The sequence below is a fragment of the Vespa mandarinia genome, chromosome 4 (genome assembly GCF_050613455.1).
Source record: "Vespa mandarinia isolate Hongniang chromosome 4, ASM5061345v1, whole genome shotgun sequence".
In the NCBI taxonomy this organism is placed as follows: Eukaryota; Metazoa; Arthropoda; class Insecta; order Hymenoptera; family Vespidae; genus Vespa; species Vespa mandarinia.
Genome location: NC_140813.1, coordinates 2,566,562 through 2,585,958, shown reverse-complemented (window position 1 = coordinate 2,585,958; position 19,397 = coordinate 2,566,562). Strand labels below are relative to the sequence as shown.

At 29.4% G+C, this 19,397-nt stretch overlaps 1 protein-coding gene across 4 annotated transcripts; it reads left to right on the top strand.

Moving 5' to 3' along the window:
* Window positions 1-225: 225 nt before the first annotated feature.
* On the top strand, window positions 226-19,370 carry bchs (WD repeat and FYVE domain containing 3 bchs). 4 transcript variants are annotated; one of them, XM_035885564.2, is made up of 46 exons: window positions 226-463; window positions 967-1,147; window positions 1,774-2,010; window positions 2,085-2,489; window positions 2,576-2,768; window positions 2,907-3,093; window positions 3,179-3,360; window positions 3,436-3,787; window positions 3,890-4,011; window positions 4,136-4,431; window positions 4,520-4,786; window positions 4,930-5,220; window positions 5,320-5,693; window positions 5,822-6,111; window positions 6,196-6,411; window positions 6,527-6,699; window positions 6,771-6,999; window positions 7,079-7,215; window positions 7,851-8,034; window positions 8,112-8,383; window positions 8,476-8,705; window positions 8,798-8,965; window positions 9,059-9,267; window positions 9,340-9,664; window positions 9,732-9,930; window positions 10,039-10,399; window positions 10,495-10,699; window positions 10,771-11,191; window positions 11,288-11,497; window positions 11,631-11,819; window positions 11,936-12,229; window positions 12,299-12,534; window positions 12,634-12,889; window positions 12,965-13,176; window positions 13,309-13,441; window positions 13,529-13,682; window positions 13,760-13,994; window positions 14,075-14,298; window positions 14,380-14,633; window positions 14,759-14,986; window positions 15,066-15,257; window positions 15,339-15,510; window positions 15,608-15,854; window positions 15,934-16,188; window positions 16,369-16,566; window positions 16,685-19,370. In XM_035885564.2, exons 3-46 carry the CDS (start codon window positions 1,786-1,788, stop codon window positions 16,797-16,799), a joined length of 10,317 nt encoding a protein of 3,438 aa, XP_035741457.2. In that variant the 5' UTR covers window positions 226-463; window positions 967-1,147; window positions 1,774-1,785; the 3' UTR covers window positions 16,800-19,370. The 4 variants fall into 4 exon arrangements, with proteins under 4 accessions (XP_035741457.2, XP_035741459.2, XP_035741456.2 ...); XM_035885566.2 differs by having other exon boundaries at window positions 913-1,147; window positions 4,148-4,431; XM_035885563.2 differs by having other exon boundaries at window positions 913-1,147.
* Window positions 19,371-19,397: the final 27 nt, after the last annotated feature.

Genomic DNA, 19,397 nt, shown 5'->3' with positions numbered 1-19,397 from the left:
TTCACGGAATTTTTAAAACTAAAGAAAAAAAAAAAAAAAAAGAAAGAAAGAAAGAAAGAAAGAAAAAACAATAAAAAAGGAAAAAAAAATATAAGGAATATTGGCATAGTCCCGTGATTTTAGATAATCGACTCCATTGGTAGGTGCGGCAGAGGCGACCTTGCAAATTTCTTTAGTGCCGTTTTCCAATCAGAGTTTAATGGAAATTCTAAGGCGCATATGAGTCTAGAATGTTTGTACAAATGATTGATTATGGCAGTCTGATCTTTATTGAGAAAGATGAGTGTTTCTTCTTGGTTCAATTTATGGAGGAATTGGAGAGAAGATAAATTTCGAAATTTACCGAAAGACTTAATTATAACTTTATTCATTATAAATATTCATACTTGTACTCTCCAGTTTCATGTTTAGTGAATGCAGTATTTTTATTTCTTTTTTCACTGGAAATCGTCGAAAGTTAATGGTGAGAATTATATTATGACCTTGGATATTCCAGAAATCCATTAGAAAGTGCAGAGACACTTAACTGACGGAAGAATAATTGAATAATTGAATAAAGAAATTTTCTCATTGAAAAAAGCAAAAACAAAGAAGGAAAAAAAAATATTCTGATATATAAGTTCGTCACGTACGTAACGTTAAGGCGCGAATTTCAAAATTATAAAGTTACGCATTATAAAATCACACATATATCACACATATATAATCATATATATATGTATATGATTTAAATATAGAGTTAAATAATAAATTGAATTTTTCGATAGCAATTTTTCTACGTTTAATAAGGTTTTATGTATTTTTTTTTTTTTTATAACGTTAATTATTAAATTTTTAATTGTCGATAGTTGAAACGAACATCATTTTTTTTTTTTTTTGGTTGGATGTAAAATGCACGCTATTGTTAAAAAGGTGGGAAAAATTTTGACATTTGAATAATGTCCAATCTTGACCGCAATGCCTTAGTGTGCTAGAGCTGCTATCGCTGCAGATCACGTGACACTTATCGACGTATCGCATCGGTTGTGGGCCAAAGGAAACGACGAATATGAAAATGGCTGCTGCTACTGAAATATTAAATATACCAGACGAAAAAGTGATATTACAAAAAAAAATGTAGAGTTTTTCAATCTGCAATAAATTTCAGGTAATATTGAATTGTTTACCGTTTATAAAGTTTTATAAGAAAACATTGTTGTATAAGTATTCATAATCATAATTATGGGCGGTTTCGAAGTAGTTCGCTTTGACAGCTTAGCTTGACGTTTTGATAAGCGAACAGACGTAAATATTGAGCCGAATAACACACTGATCAATGTGTCATTAAATTAGAATCTAAAGATTTTTTTAAATATTATTATAAGAATATAATCTTCGATATCATTGACCAAGAAAATGGTGTCTCCGTATATTTCTCGTAAAGATATTCAATTTCCACGTATTATGTACGACGAAAATTATTAATACTTATAACGTTACTATAATGAATTTTTGAAACATACGTTTTTCTTGTTTTTTTTTTGTTTCTAACAATCATAATATTCTATCATAATACTTGTCATAAATAGTATTTCACATTCAATTAAATTATGTAATATGATATTTAGTCAAATAATTTATTATTCTTAAAGTATGTTTATTAAGAAAATTTAAAATACTTTTATATCGTATTTACCTTTCGTACGTAATTAATAACAATTAATTATTTAAAAAAAAAAAGGAAAAGAAAAAACATTTTGATATATAAGAATATATTTTCTTATTCAATTTCAGTAACTTTTAAATATGAACATAATGCGAAAATTAAGAGGGGGTACAAGTGTCGGAGGTATGGGTTCCAGCAGTATGGGTAGTTTAGATGAATCTACGAGCAGCACGAATCCCCAACATACTGCTTTGGGTCTTATGCATCTTAAAAAACTTTTCTCTGAATATAGCCATCCTCCACATCCCCTTTCTGATGCTGAACGTGATGATAAATTATATAATATGTTACCATTGTTTTGCAAGGTATATTTTTTATTTAAATTTATATATTTATACCAATAAAATTTATAGTGAAATGCTGTGTTTATTTTAATTAGGTATTTGGCTCTAGTCCTTCTGGAGATATGAATGAAAAATTTTGGGATATTTTAGCATTTACACAACAAGTTTCGCGATTAATGGTATCTGAGATTAGAAGAAGAGCAAGTAACCAAAGTATTGAAACTGCAAGTTGTGCTATTGTTAAGTTCTTAGAGATAGAAAATAGTGAAGAATCGAGTAATGGTTGGATGTTACTGTCAGCATTGAATTTACTTGCGGCAGGAGATGCATCTCTGATACAGGCAATGACTGCTGCGTCTGTTCCATCAACATTGGTTAAATGTTTATATCTATTTCTTGACTTACCTGAGATGAATGAAGAGGAAGCTGATATTACTGATGCAAACAGTGAATTTACACCTAGAGAACGTAGAATATTATTACAAAAAATATTTGTTCAGGTAATAATATATATGAAATTGTTTGTATCGATTTTTTTTTTCTCTCAAGAATAGATAATTTAATATTATTCCTTTCTTACATCTAGTTACTAGTGCGTTTATGCAGTCATCCATATCCTGCAGAAGAACTTGCTCGTAAAGATGATTTGGCATTATTGTTCTTGGCAATCACAAGTTGGTGTCCTCAGTATAATGTTATGTGGCGTAAAAGTGCTGCTGAGGTTTTAATGACACTATCCCGACATGGTCTTACACAAAATGTAGTAGCATACATACACAGTAAGTTTCAAGATATTTTGGTAATTGCTCAGCTGGGTTGTAAGTCATTTTTAAACACCTATTATGATCTCATAATATTTAATTTTAATATTTATTTCTATATATATATAAAAGTTGTTTTTTAAATTTCGTTTATAGATAAAGGGTGTATAGCATTGTGTATTGATAATATGCAACGTGTACCTGAGCTTGCACTATTGGAAGTTGTAGAAATGTTTGTTACAGTATTTTGTTTCTTGAAAGATTCTAGTGAAGTATCACAAACACTTTTGGATGATTTTCGTACTTGCCAGGGATACATTTTTTTATCAGACTTTTTGTTAAAGTAAGTATAATAATTAAAAAAATTATATATATATTTTTTTCTTTTTTTTTCTCTTTTTCTTCTAAAGTCTCTTTTCCTATTACAGACACGCTCCTTTGAGATTAGAACAAGATAGCAGAGCAGAAGCACAAGATGCTATTCGAAATTTAGTACTGATGTTGGCATCTTTGACAATGTGTGGACATACTGAATTAAAACCAAGTCAAGCCAGTATGGGTTCATTATTTCAAATGCTTGGATTTACCTTACCTCAACCAAGTAATAGAGGTAATATTTCACCATAAAAATTGTTTTGTTCATATGCATATTTTTTGTCTTTATATTATATTATTTTTACTTTAGGAGGAAGTGTTCGAAATATTCAAGCATTTCAAGTGTTACAATCTGTATTTGTTAAGTCAAGTTCATCACTTCTTTGCTGTACTATTCTCGATGCTATTTCAAGCGTTTATCATAGTGATAATGCTAATTATTTTATATTGGAAGGACAGAACACTTTATCACAATTTGCAGAAAAGATTCATTTGAAAAATTTAGAAATACAACAGAAGTTTTTTCAGCTGTTGGAATTCATAGTATTTCAACTTAATTTTGTGCCTTGTAAAGAACTTATATCTTTATCTATATTACTCAAGGCGAATAATTCTGTTACTTGTAGTATCATGTGTATGGAAACGCTTCTGAATATACTTAGGTAATATAGAAAATATTTTTGATCAATTAATTTTTTGTTTCTCTTAAAAGTATCTTTATATTTAAATTTTATATAATCTTTTTCAAAAATTATATTTTTTAGACACAATACAATTTTTAAAGATGTATACAGAGAAGTAGGCATGTTGGAAGTATTTGTTACTTGTCTTCACCATTATGCTACATTACTTAAAGACAAACAGGCTGCACAGGACCAAGGACTAGGTGATTGTTTTTATTTTTATAAACATATGTAGATATATTTATCCATTTTAATATTTTATTTATGAGAATTGTACTAAATTGAATATATTAATTTTGCATTTATCTCGATTTAATATATTTAAAGATATATTTACAGAATATAAAATATCCCCAGAAGATGAACGTTTGGGTGCCTTAGTCATGGAAGCTTTAACAACTTTATTAGCTGGAAATGTACAGAATGCAAATTTATTCAGAGAATGTGGTGGAGCACGTTGTGCCCATAATCTTGTACCATATACAGATTGTCGCTATCCTGCACTTGGAATAGTAAGGGAATTGATACTTAGTGCTGGTGGTGATGATGATATGGCAACTTTATTAGGAGTTATGCATTCTGCACCCTCAAATGCTTTGGTCTTAAAAACACATATATTGAAAGTTAGTGTCATATAATTGTATATTTATTATAATATATTTTATATGGAAGATATGTAAATTATATAAATATTAACTTTTTATATTGTAGTCATTACTAGCGTGCCTACGAGAATCTCATCGTACAAGAACAGTATTCCGTAAAGTTGGAGGGTTTGTTTACGTTATGTCGGTGCTTGTCTCTCTGGAGGGTCAACTTGGGCAACAAGTACGAAATAATACTGAGCCTTGTAACGATGTTGTGCAAAGAACTCCGCAAGATGAAATACAATTATTAACATTACTACATGTGGTGTTCCATACAATAAGTACAGCAATGCGTTTCGAGCCCGCAAATGCAAAATTTTTTCATCATGAGGTATAATTGTTATATGGAATCTATGTTTGAATTAATAGAAATTATTAACCATATATATATATATATATATATATATATATATATATATATATATATATATATATATGGTGTAGTTTTCTAATATTTATTAAATTCTTTTTTAGATATGTCAATCAAGTCTATGTGATACATTACGACTTCTTGGATGTTTTTCAACACAAATTAAACTGGCTGAAATGAATATAATACCTACTATGAATTATCACAACATGTTATCAACTCTTTTTACTGGAAATGTATTAGAGCCAGCATTTCCAGATGGCATGTCAAGAACATTAGCGTATGCGTGTTTACTATTACGACTTCTATATGATGTTGCACTTGATGCTTTTGATAAACCTAATATGGCCGGGATCAGTATGAGATCACCTAGTCATAAACAAGCTAGTGTGGAAGTAAGCTTCTAATATAAATAATAAATATAAGACATTTATAAAATATATCTTTTAACATTTGTTAATATTTTTTTTATTTTTTATTTTTTCTTTTTCCAGCAACAAAAGTCTTTTGACTCTCCTGGAAGTGGAAAGAGATGTGCCATAAACCCTTTAAATCTAAGTCCTCCTACTCCTGAACCTATTGTAGTTCATCCTGGTATTGTCGTTGGAATGCTTCATTTGCTTCCATCAATATCTGATCCTTCAAATCCACAACTTGCATTAGCTCTACAGTTATACATAGCAGAAATTATTAAAAGTTTAGTACGTTCCGAAAGGAACCAACAGGTGATGTGCGAAGCTGGTATGGCGGGTGAATTACTATCTATGGGTAGAATTGCTTTGCAAGATGAAATTCATCCTTTACATCAACCATTACAATATATAATAGAGAGACTTGCAGCTCAATCTCTAGAACCTAGAGATTTAAGGTAAAAATTATAAAATGTTATCATTTCATATTTTTATATTTAATTGTTAATTTTCAATTGAAGTTAATTTTATTACCTTTTTTTTCTTTATCTTTTTCTTTTTTATTTTTTTTTTTTTTTTTTTTTAGAGAATTTTTACGCTTGGGAGATCCTTTGTGTTGTATTTCACTTGATGATATCGAACCAAACAAACCTAGAGGAGGACCAGTCCCTTTAACACGTATTAAAACTTTGGTATCCATGACAACTCCCAAAGATTTCAGAGCTCATGGTTCCTGTACTTTACCACCATTTGTTGAACTAGATATGAGTGCAGAAGGATTTGCCTGTTTGTATTTACCAAGTATTGCACCTCAGAGTACAACCCCGCCTACGGTGGTAACTGCTGACAACAGTGTACTTGGAGGAATTGGTTCTGGTAGATATTGAAATAAAAATTTTAAAAATTATTATTTTTTTTTTCTTATTGTACCAATTGTTTACTAAAAGATAATCATTTTAGGCGACAGATTATTTCCACCACAAACTGGTTTAACATATAGTACATGGATATGTATTGATAAGTTTAGTGATCCTAGAACAGATCCTCATTGTGTAAGACTATTAACATTAGTACGTACTCCTCAATCTTCAAGAGATTTAATTTGTTTGATTGCTGTTCTCAGTGCTAGAGATAAGGCTATCATTGTTTCTACTCAAGAAACGACCATGCCTCAGAGTAAGATTTTGTTCTATAAATTTTTTCTGTTAAACTATAAAAATATATACAGCTTATTTTTATATTAATATAAAAATATTCGTTAAAAGAGGTAAAATAATGAAAATTTTCTTAGATGTTGGAGAATGGGAACCCGAAGGTACTGGCGAATGTGGAGCTAGAGTTTGGTGCCCTGATTTGTTACATGAAGGACAATGGCATCATATAGCAATCGTATTAAATCGTGCTGTTTTAAAGAATTCTAGTTTTTCGTTATATTTAGATGGACAGCACATTCATAGTCAAAAGGTAAGATTAATAAAATTACTTGTTTCTGATAGTTTTTTTTTTTTTTTAATAATTTTTTTTTTTTAATATAGCTTCATTACATCACTCAAGTTCCGGGTGGTGGAGCAGCTAATTTAACAGTTGCTTCACCAGTTTATGGATATATTGGTACACCACCATGCTGGAGACGATATTCCAGACTTACTTGGAAACAAGGACCATGTCATTTAGTTGAAGAAGTATTCAATTCTCAGAATATTGCAGCTTTATTCAGATTAGGTCCACATTATATGGGAAGTTTACAAGCACCACAATTATCAGGTATTATTATTGATTTAACATATAATTAATGGATACAAAACGTTTTTATGAAATTATATTAATAGTATTATGTTTACAGGTCCAGAACCTTTGTCAGCTCTTGTAGTGGAAGAAAAACTTGTTTTTGGATTAAATGCAAAAGCTATGTCTCAGCTGACATTAGCTAAAATTAGGAAAGTCTATAGCAGAGCTGATAATAAGTCAATTGCTAAACAGGTACTTTTGATTTAAATTTATTCATTTTTTTGAAATGTCTGACTGTATTATATGCCGAGTTCAGAAATAATTAATATCAATATGTGTTCTGAATATCATAAATAATTTGGGAAATTGTACGTTGAAATGAGTACTTTTATTATTCTATTGTGCTGTTGTTAGTAAATAGTAATCGACGAATAGATTTTTAAGAGACAAGAACAGATTTTGAAATTTGGAGTGAGAAAATAGAATAGTTAAGTCGAAAGTCAAAATGTATCTATATTCTTCGACACACCAATTCTGGTTATGTCTGTTTTGTTCTTAAAGAAAAACCACTCGCGCTTATGCGCGCGCACACACATACACACACACACACTTTCTTGCTACGTATTCATTTTTCTCTTTATATCTGTACTCAGAATTAGTCGTCTCATATATATATATATATATATGGTGTAAATAAAGAGTAGGCGAAATATTTAATATGAGAGAAGGATGTTATAAGAGACGCCTAATTCTGAGTACAGATATAAAGAGAAAAATCATTATATACGGTTTATTTCTTTCACTTACTCTACAGCAACAATAATAATAATATAATAAAAAGAAAGGTGGAATGGAATATAATATTAATATAATTTATTATTTTTTAGCTTGGTATGTCATCTCATGAAAATGCCACACCAATTAGAGTCCTTCATAATTCTGCAGGCCATCTTAGTGGACCAGCTCGAGCTTTAGGTGGTGTGGTTGTAGGATATTTAGGAGTACGAGTTTTTAATCCTCGTCCTGTAGCTACTACGATTGATAATGTGGGAGGATGTTCAGTTTTATTAGGTAAGAAACATTAATATTTGATAGATTTAAAATCGTTATTAATATATAATTTTTATAATATTGTTCTTCTTTATCAGGTCTAATAGCCATGGCACAAGATGTAGAATCTCTGTATGCAGCTGTTAAAGCATTAGTATGTGTTGTGAGATCAAATCAGGCAGCGCAACAAGAAATGGATCGTCGTAGAGGATATCAAACATTAGCCATGTTATTAAGAAGAAAATGTGCTCTTTTGAATAGTCATATATTACATCTCACATTTAGTCTAGTTGGTACAGTTGACAGTGGTAGAGAAACCAGTGCAATTCCTAATGTTACAGCATTTCAAGATCTTTTATGTGATCTACAGGTAAAATAAAATAATTAATGTTTGATAAAAAGATATTTCATCGCGTTAATAAAAAGATATTTCATGTCTTGTTATATATACTTTCCCTAAAGGTTTGGCACGAAGCACCTGGAGAATTATTAAGATCTCTTTTAGAACACTTATATGAGTTAATAGCAGAATCTAGCGAAAAACGTACAAATTTACGATTAATGAGGGATTTGCAATTAGTACATAAATTATTACATATACTTAGTGATGTTAAACAAAATAGCACACGACAGGTTTTACTGGCTTTACTTAGTATATTATTGAATCAGCCAAGACAGGCTGATTTACTCTGGTAAAGAACTATTAAGAAAATATTTATTTATGGATTATTTTTTAGACATAATAGATGTAAAATAATTAAAATCTTTTTATATATTTTTTCAGGTTTGGTCAATTTATTGTGGCTACTTTACCATTAAATTCAGAAAAACATTTAGTTCTTAGAGAAAGTGAAGGAAATAAAGAGGGAGAGGGTGAAGGTATACTTCTACGAAATCGTTGCTTACAACTTTTACACTCGCTCTTATTTACTGGTGCCAAAGTGAATATAAAGTAAGGATACAAATCATATATTTTAATTTAATATCTAGTGTTTTTATAATCATTGATCATATTCATTATCCGTATATTATAAATATTTTATAGTATGTGTGAAGAGTTAGCCAAAGTATTAGGCCTAGATTGGATATTATTGTTTCTTCAACCTAGTCTTCATAGTACTACTGTTATTTGGGGATTGCGTATACTAGTTGCTGTGTGTTCAGTACAGTCAATTCTACAAAAATTTAAAGAAGGCACTAGTAATGGTGGCTGGCTACGTCATACTGATCATAATAAAATGGCACTAGCACTTGGTATGTAAAAGATAATAGAATAACTTAAAAATAATCGAATAATAGAATAATATTTTATATATATTTTCGTAGGATGTCATCAACAGATGTCTGGTGGTGATATTAAGCCTTCAGGCCTTCATGTACCAGGATTTCAACATCTTGGATGGTTACTACCACAACATATTGATCTTGTTCCAGAACTTTATTTTCTTTTTATTTCTCTTATGATGGGACAGCCAATAAAATTATTACCAATGGATTCAAAACTCGATTTAAATAATCTATGGAATTTCATGTTTGGAGTTCCCGCAAATCATGCTCTATCTTCTTTTGCTAGCAGAATAAGTCTTTGTCCAGAAGCTGTAGTCACGTTATTAATCATGGTGCGAACTATGCTGAACAACCATTCAAATAAGTATGTGTATGTTATATTTTGTCTGGTCATTATATTGCATAGATTTAATTATTTCTTTTTTTTATAGTCCAGAATCATTACCTGTTTGGTTAACTGATTATCCAGTGATAATAATACAGTTCCTATTTTTTCTGTACCATAATTTCACTGACTTTATGCAAGTTTTCATGTCTGCTGATGTTTTGGGAGCATTAGCTGGTACTTTGTTTCCAAGGCCTGCAAGTTCTAGTCAAGATAGTAGTGGCGCAAGTACACCAGCAGATGAGGTAAATAAATTCAAGTATCTTTAATTTATAATACATTTTTAATAAAAACGTATATTTTTTTTTATTGCTTTCATTTCTTCTTTTTCTTTTTTCTTCTTAATTTTTTAGCAAGAACCAGTATTGGTAAGATCTCCATCAAAGGACATTGGATTAACAAATCATTTTGCAAAAAAATTTGTTATGGACTTTTTAAGAGTCATTATTGTAGACTCTCTTTCTATGCCAGTAACAACAAAATCTCCACCAGCTATAGATCTTGTTTTAGAAGCATGGCCAGAGCATGCATCTGTGGGACAACAAATGTGTTACCAAACAGAAGTTTTGTCTATTTTAATGGAACATCTTTTAGCTGCAGACGTTTTAATTGGTGAACAAGCAGCACTTCCTGTTGTACCTGGTGGTTCTGTCAATAATATCACTAGTAATGTTTGTTACGTTGCGGCTAGGATAGTAGATAAATTATGGCAAGGTAGTTACAACTTAATATATTGGATATATTAACGGAATTGAATTAACTTTGTTTATAGAACATATTATATATAGTATTTGTATTTTATTATATAGGTGCATTGACAAAGGATCCACACGAAGTATTTGATTTTATTGTTAAACTAATTGGGCAAGCTAAAAGACGATCTGGAGTAGTTAGTATGGAAGGTCTTCATCACTGCCTGAATAGAACAATTTTATTCTTACTATCAAGGCCAACAGATTCTATTGCTGATCAAATGGCTGTATTAGAAGCATTACATAAACTTACTACTCACAGGTAAAAAGAATTATTTATATTTTTATTATATTTTTATAATGATCGATGATGTAACAATTGAAATTTTACAGAGTTTTGGTATTTGGTGCTGGAAATCATGAGCTAGAATTTATTGGCTGTCTCACATTTTGTTTGCTGCTATTAACAGCTGAAATAAAAATTATGTTAGATACTAATATGAAAACAACATGGCATGTTAATCCACAAGTTGAATCGAGTGATGATAGATTAATGTCTCACCAGGGTCACAATTTAATGGCTGTTGCAGCAATTAGGGTTTGGGAAGAGCTATATGTATGCAAGAAACCTGCTATAGAAGAAGTTTTTAAAATAACTCTTTTGCCGCCTGTAGCTAATGAACGTGCACCAGAGTTAGCAATGGTCAGAGAACAGGTACAGGAAGCTGCAGCAAGACTCTGGGCGAATTATTTAGTTCTTGAAAGAAAAGCTTCTTATAGAGTACCTTGGGAACTTCACAATCAAATACAATCGGTATGTATTAAATGATATATTTCAACTAATATTATATCAAGTTAAATATTATAATGCTATAATAATAAAGAATATTTTATTTATTTGAAATGATAGAAAATTCAAAAAGTAACAGGAGGATTAACAAGATTAGCAAGTCGAACGAAAGTTAGAAAAGAAGAATCTGTGCGCGTTAAACTTAGATTGCATCACAGTACAGTATCCCAATGGACAGAACAACATATTGCATTGGTTAGAGAACTTGCTGCAGCAAGAAAATTACAACATCAACAAACCAATCAGCATACACAGCGCTACGTATATCAAGTAATTAATAGTATTTAAAGTCTCTGTCTTAATTATGAAAATATATAATTGAAATTTACGTTTTCAATTATTATTATTATTATTACTATTATTATTATTATTATTATTATTATTATTTTCTTTTTTCTATTAGGAATGGTTGCAAACAGAAACAGAATTAACAAGAGAACGTGGTCTATGGGGTCCACCAACTCCTACTAAATTAGACAAATGGATGTTAGATATGACTGAAGGGCCTTGTAGGATGCGTAAAAAAATGATGAAAAATGATCTTTTTTATATACATTATCCATATCGGCCTGAACTGGAACATCCAGATAATGTAAGTTGTATCATGATAATTATGAAATATTATTAAATTAAATTTTCAACTAAAAAATTCAATTAAAAAAAAAAGAACTAAGTAATAAAATAAATTTTTTTCTTTTTTTAAATTAGAAACAGTTAAAGTACAAAGTGGCAACAAGCACAGATAGTAAAGAGTATTATTTAAAACAACTTGGTAATTCTTCTGGTATGTTTGAACGAGAACGTGATCCAGTAATAGACGATACACCATTAAATGTTAATGAGACTTCCACGGAAAGCGAACCACCGATGGTACCATGTACGTTAGAACGTCATGCCAGCGAACCAGATGAAGTGCAAGAAGATAATGAACAAGAAGAAGAGAATAATCAAACGGTTCCGGATAATCAAACATTATTAAGATTATTAGAAGAGCATGAAAAGGTAATACTGTTAATTTTTTTTTTCTTTTCTTTCTGAACTATGCGGAATTTACGTTAATTTTAATTTTAGATCAGTCATATGTTCAGATGCGCAAGGATTCAAGGTTTAGATACAACAGAAGGCCTTCTATTATTTGGAAAAGAGCATTTTTATGTAATAGATGGTTTCACGCTTTTAAAGTCCAGAGAAATAAGAGATATCGAAAGTTTACCAGAAGCTTATGAACCAATTTTACCCTCACCAGGTTCCCCTAGAAGATCTAGGGCAATGCGACAATGTTCTAAATTCAATTATGAAGATATAAGGTATATTTAACGTACTAATGTATTTATCAATGTTACTAACAATTGATTGGTTAATTTATTTATTTATTTATTTATTTATTTATTTATTTATTTTCTCAGAGAAGTACATAAGAGAAGATATTTACTACAGCCAATGGCATTAGAAGTATTTAGTGGCGATGGAAGGAATTATTTATTAGCTTTTCCACGAAAAGTAAGAAATAAAGTATACCAAAGATTTATGACTTTTGCAACTGCTATTGCCGATAGTGCGCAACAGTCTGTAGCTGGTCAAAAAAGAACTGCTAATGTAGAGCAGGCAACGGGCTTATTGTCTAATCTAATAGGAGAAACATCAGTTACACAGCGATGGGTGGTTGGTATTTTAAACAATAATATATTTTAACATTAAATGGATTTTATTTAATCAAATAAATTTTTTCGTCTTCAGCGAGGAGAAATATCAAATTTTCAATATTTGATGCATCTCAATACCTTAGCTGGACGTAGCTATAACGATCTTATGCAATATCCAATATTCCCGTGGATCTTAGCTGATTATGATAATGAAGAGTTAGATTTAACAGACCCATCGACATTCAGAGATTTCAGTAAACCTATGGGCGCACAAAGTCCTGAACGATTATTACAATTTAAGAAAAGGTTTTTCTTTCTTTATTTTCTTTTTTTTTATTTTCTATTTTTATTTTTTATTTTTTTTTTTTTTTGTTATTTTCTTGTAAAGAAGAAAAGACAAGAGGGAATTATTTAATATTAAATAATTCACATTCACAGATATAAAGAATGGGATGACCCGCATGGTGAAACTCCACCTTATCATTATGGAACTCATTACTCTTCAGCTATGATAGTATGTTCCTACTTGGTAAGAATGGAACCTTTCACACAACACTTTTTAAGGCTACAGGTACGTGAATCAAAATAAAAAAGATAATTTTTATAAGCCATTATTATTATTATTTATATGTGATTATATATAATGATTTTGATTTAGGGTGGTCATTTCGATTTGGCAGACAGAATGTTTAATAGCGTTAAAGAAGCTTGGCTTTCTGCGTCTAAACATAATATGGCCGATGTAAAGGAACTTATACCCGAGTTCTTCTATCTTCCAGAATTTCTTGTCAATTCAAACCATTTTGATCTAGGCAAGTAAATTATTTGTGATAGAGAGGGAACACTAATAAGTTCGTATATTAAAAATAAATACAACTTTGTTAAACAGGTTCTAAGCAAAGTGGTGTACAACTTGGGGATATTGTGCTTCCACCGTGGGCAAAACAAGATCCACGAGAATTTATACGCGCCCATAGGCTTGCATTAGAATGTGATTATGTTTCACAGCATCTTCATCAATGGATCGATTTGATATTTGGATGTAAACAGAATGGACCTGCAGCTGTTGAAGCTGTTAATGTTTTTCATCATCTTTTCTATGAAGGCAACGTCGACATATACAAGTATGTTCTATTTTTCATTACATTATTACAATATTTTTTTTTTTTTTTTTTTGTTGATATAATTACATTTCATTTTTCAGTATTGATGACCCTTTAAAGAAAAATGCTACTATTGGTTTTATAAATAACTTTGGCCAAATACCGAAACAGTTGTTTAAGAAGCCGCATCCTGCAAAAAAGATGACACAAAGAATTAGTGTTATAGATCCTGGACCCATTACACCAGGCTTAAGTATTACTACATCTGATAAATTATTTTTCCATAATCTTGATAACTTGAAACCATCGCTTCAACCTATTAAAGGTTTATTATTACATCATATTTAATATTCATTCGAATAAATTTATAGTTTTCTTTTTTAAATTATTTTAATTATATATTCAGAGTTGAAGAGTCCCGTTGGTCAAATACTTCACGTTGACAAAGCAGTATTAGCGGTCGAACAAAATAAAACACTTATTCCTCCATCTTATAATAAATATGTCGCATGGGGTTTTGCTGACCATTCTTTGAGGATAGGCAATTATGACAGCGATAAGGCAATATTTGTATGTGAAGCTATGATGCAAAGCAGTGGAGAAATAGTAGCTTGTGTTTGTCCATCATCCAAATTGATAGTAACAGCAGGAACAAGTTCTGTAAGTTAATGTATTCATGATCTTCTAAATTATAATAATAATAATTATAATAATAATAATAATGATAAAAAAATTAAAAAAAAATTTCAGGAGAATTTAATGTAATTATTATTATTATTTTGTAGGTCGTCATTGTATGGGAGTATGTAAAACGTCAATTGTCGATAAAACAATGTTTATATGGTCATACAGATGCTGTAACATGTTTATCATCTAGTACGGCGTATAATGTTATTGTGTCAGGTTCGAGAGACGGTACTGCAATTATTTGGGACTTATCCCGATGTTTATTCGTTCGCCAACTTCGGGGACACGCAGGACCAGTAGCTGCAGTAGCTATTAACGAGCTAACGGTATTTATAGAAAATATTTAAATGTCTATGATTTGTTGAAATATTAATGATTAATTTTAATAAAATATATTTTATGTAGGGTGATATAGCCACTTGTGCTGCTACATGGTTACATGTATGGAGTATAAATGGTGAAGAATTAGCGAATGTAAATACATGCGTTGGAAGAGCCGATAGGATGCAACAAATTTTGTGCGTTGCATTTAGTCAAACACATGAATGGGATTCACAAAATGTAATAATGACTGGATCTACGGATGGAGTTGCACGCGTACGTTGTGATCATAAAAAAAAAAAAAGGTCAGGTATATTATTTTGAAGATAATAAACAAATAAATGATTAATTTCGCAGATGTGGTCGATGGATTTTGTGCAAGTGCCTGCGGAAGATGAACAATTGGAGGAACTTTATGGGGATAAAGAAGGACAAGATGATCCAAATGTACAAGTAGACCAAAGTGAAAGTACAAAGAAAAGAGTTCACGAATTAGTAAAACAAATGAGTATATCTACTGAAGGATCAGGTAAATGATTTTTATTTAAACATTTATTATATACTTTAATCTATATTTATTCTATTATTGTCTCTATTATAATTATATTATTTTGTTTATAATAAAGGGATGTTAATGAAAAGTGGATCAGAAAGTAGCCTCTCTGAACCAGAAAATACCAAAGAAGCTTCTAGGGCTCACGAGGAAAAAGAAGAATGTTCTGATAATGAATCTAGTAATGGTTCAAATAACAAATCTTTATCACATTGTAATCATGCTTCTGCGGTTATATTAAGACGAAAAGGTCGCGGAAATCCAATGTTTAGAAAAAGCGAAGGAGGAGGACGTGCCGATAGTGAAGGAACACAAACAAGGTAATTAAATAAAATTTGTTAATTTAATATATAGAGATTGAAGAAAATATATTAAAAACAAATGTTATATTTTATAAAGTAAATTACACAACAATCCTGGAGATACAGAAGGAGCTTTGAGAACTAGTAAAAGTGATACAAGTTTAACCGATAGTTTTGTAATGGTTAATGAATCTGATACAAAACCCAAAAAGATTAATCCACAAAATGTCTTGAGAGATGGATTTAAATGGCAAAGACAATTGGTCTTTCGAAGTAAATTAACAATGCATACTGCTTATGATCGAAAAGATAATGCAGAGCCAGCATCTATTACGGCACTGGCAGTATCAAGGTAATATATCGCTATCAAGGTAATATATTACTGGGCAGTGTTAAAGTTTTCATTTTTCTTTTCTTTCTCTTCTCTTTTCTTTCTTTCTTTTCTTTTTTTTTTATTTTTTTTTTTTTTAATTTTTGAACACGTATAAATAATACTATTTATAATTTATTACATTGGTTTTGATATTCATAGAGATCACAGAACAGTGTACGTTGGTGATACTCGTGGTAGAGTATTTTCATGGAGTGTTTGTGAACAGCCAGGCCGTACAGTTGCTGATCATTGGCTGAAAGATGAAGGAGCAGATACCTGTGTTGGATGTGGTGTTAGATTTAATCTGTGTGAAAGGAAACACCATTGTCGGAATTGTGGTCAAGTGTTCTGCTCAAGGTAAATTGATGTTGCATAGAAAAAAATTGATGTTGCATAGAAAAAAAAAAAGAATGCATTTACTTCTTCTCTGGGGAAGGTAGTAATTTATTTATTATAACGTTGTTTTCACATACAGATGTAGCAGATTTGAATCTAAAATTTCAAGACTTGGAATTTTAAAACCTGTTAGAGTTTGTCAAGGTTGCTACTCTTCATTACATTCTCAATCTTCTACTGAAAATAATATTTAATATAATAATATTAAATAATATTTAAAATAATAATTATAATGGTAGTAATAATAATTATATACAATAACACAATAATAATATTAATACTAATTTAATAACAATAATAACATTGAATCTGCTGTGTTAATTACTAAACTAGATAGAAATATTGGTCGAATGTATATAATCATGAGTAGTTATTAAGCTCATAGTTGAGTATCTGTACATGAAAGACAAGGTATGGATTTCATTCTATTTGTGTCTTGTAGCGAATATACACAGTTTACATGATTCAATGTGAATATTATTTTGGCTATGCCTGGCAGGAAAACAAATGTTGCAATTGCTTTTTTAATTCAGAAGTGATACCATTTCTGAAATCAGCTTAAATGACATTGAAATTTTTATCACCTTGACTAAAATATAAACAAAATAATTTATACCGATGTATGTGTAACAAATATACATGAAAATTAAGACGTACAGAGTTTATTGCCTAAAGTGCTAAAATATATTTAAAAAAAAGAAAAAAAAAAGAAAAAAAAAAGAAAAAAAGAAAGGCTAAATGTATAAAGCCATTAAAAGCATATGCTGCTAAACACGAACATTTGAATTCACGTACCATTTAATTTTTAATATTTTATGAAGTTTTTGTATAAGATTATAATTCTCTATCATAACTACGTACATAAATGTGTATTTTATATTTTTTATTCAAGAAATTTTTTAGTCTCTTCAGACTATTATAATCTAAATCATTGATATAATATGTATATTAAACACTTTTCATATTTTATAATTCAATAACTTCAAATAATTATGAGTTTTTAAAAATATGATTTCAATATGTTCACTGAATTATAAGTGAACTGAAAAAATCTCTAACATTGCTTAAATGTTTCTTTTTTTTTTAAATCTCTCTATCTTATATTTACAATTTAATTATGTTAGTAGATAATACTAACACATAATATTATATGCTTTTATATGCTTGAAATGTGAACGACAGTATTTAAACGAATATATTTAGTTTATATATGATATTCAACATATACAATTAATTTTTAATTACAAATTATAAGAAAATGTTTAGAAAGCAAAGCTCTTATGGTTACACAACAATATATAATGACGTGTATCATTTATGACCTCTATTCAAATGATATAGATTTTAAATTTTACAATAGACAATACCTTATCTGCATAAAGTGTTTTTATTGATAAGCTAGTTTTATTGATAAGCAAAACTGTAAAATTTAAAATCAGTAATACTAAGTGATGGCATAAATGTGGATGGAAAATTTTAGTTAAAGATTGGATCCTTAATTTCTTTTTTAGTAGCAAAAATTATGTTCATTATTATTTTAATATGTATTAAAGAAAATATATATATAAAAAAAAAGAAAAAAAGAAAATATTGCATTTTAAGAGATGGCCAGAGCAAATTATAAGGAACAAAGTTAGATATGTAAAACAAGAGCAGCCAGAAAGAATCTTTTACAAATCTTTAAAACATATGGGATGACTGTAAAATTAGTCTTATTATTCAAATAATGAATACTAATGTTTTTGTATTCTATTGAAATACTTCCATTTTTCTAAAGGCACAAATTTTATAGGTGAAAAAATGAAAATGTATGCTCACTATATGTAAGCTGAGTGAATGCAATTTAAGGGATTAAATCTTTCGGTATCATACATTTGTAGTACCATTGTTACTAGTCAAATATTCCCAAAATCAGTGAAAACATTCTTTTTTAAAAAATATAACAAGTCAAAACATGTAGTGTGGTATAAATGTAATTAAAAGAACATTGCATATATGAATTATCCATACACAAAGCACACAACATGTGTATATGTTACCATGTATTCTCTTCAAATAATGTCAATGTCGTAACCACAAACTATTTTCAAAAAAAATATTGTGGGTTTCTGTAAATTTTACTTTTTTACTTCTATTTATATATAGAGAGAAGGAATTTTTAAAGATGTAATTTTGAATGTAAAATCTATGCATAAAAGTCTACTTCCAAGTGTCACTTCATAAAAAATATAAAGTTCATATTTTATGAACTGTACTTTAAAAAGACTACAAAAAAAAAGACCTTTTTTAATAAATTCATTATCTATTAATACATTGCATTACGTACCGGGATTGAATAGGAAAGCTCCATGATATATTCATTTATTATTATTTATTTGCAATGTAATGTACATATAGGGGTGCAATTTCTAGTCCTAGGCATTCTGAGTGCCTTTTCAGTTTATTATTATAATTCAACAGATTTTTTTCTTTACAGTTTCCAACAGTATTATTTATATTTACATTAACATATATTCTTTAACATATATTTATCACATTTATTAATAAGAAAATATTCAATGTAATTTATTATATGCATTTTACTATATAAATTTTAAACCATTCTATTCTTCTAATTAGTAATCATTCTGTGCTGTGCTGTTGTTAAACTATAATAATTAGATGAAAACAAATATATAAAAAACATATTTATCTCATATACATGAATTGTATTGGATTAAGTTTGTGTTAGTTTATAAGAGCATACTTTGTAATTTAGCGTCAACATGGATTTTAATGATTTTTCTCAATTT

Coding starts and splice junctions, on each gene's coding strand:
- bchs (XM_035885564.2), top strand. CDS start 1,786: ATGAACATAATGCGAAAATTAAGAGGGGGTACAAGTGTCGGAGGTATG. Junction 2,011..2,084: donor TGTTACCATTGTTTTGCAAG/GTATATTTTTTA, acceptor TATTTTAATTAG/GTATTTGGCTCTAGTCCTTC. Junction 12,230..12,298: donor TATTAGAAGAGCATGAAAAG/GTAATACTGTTA, acceptor TTTTAATTTTAG/ATCAGTCATATGTTCAGATG.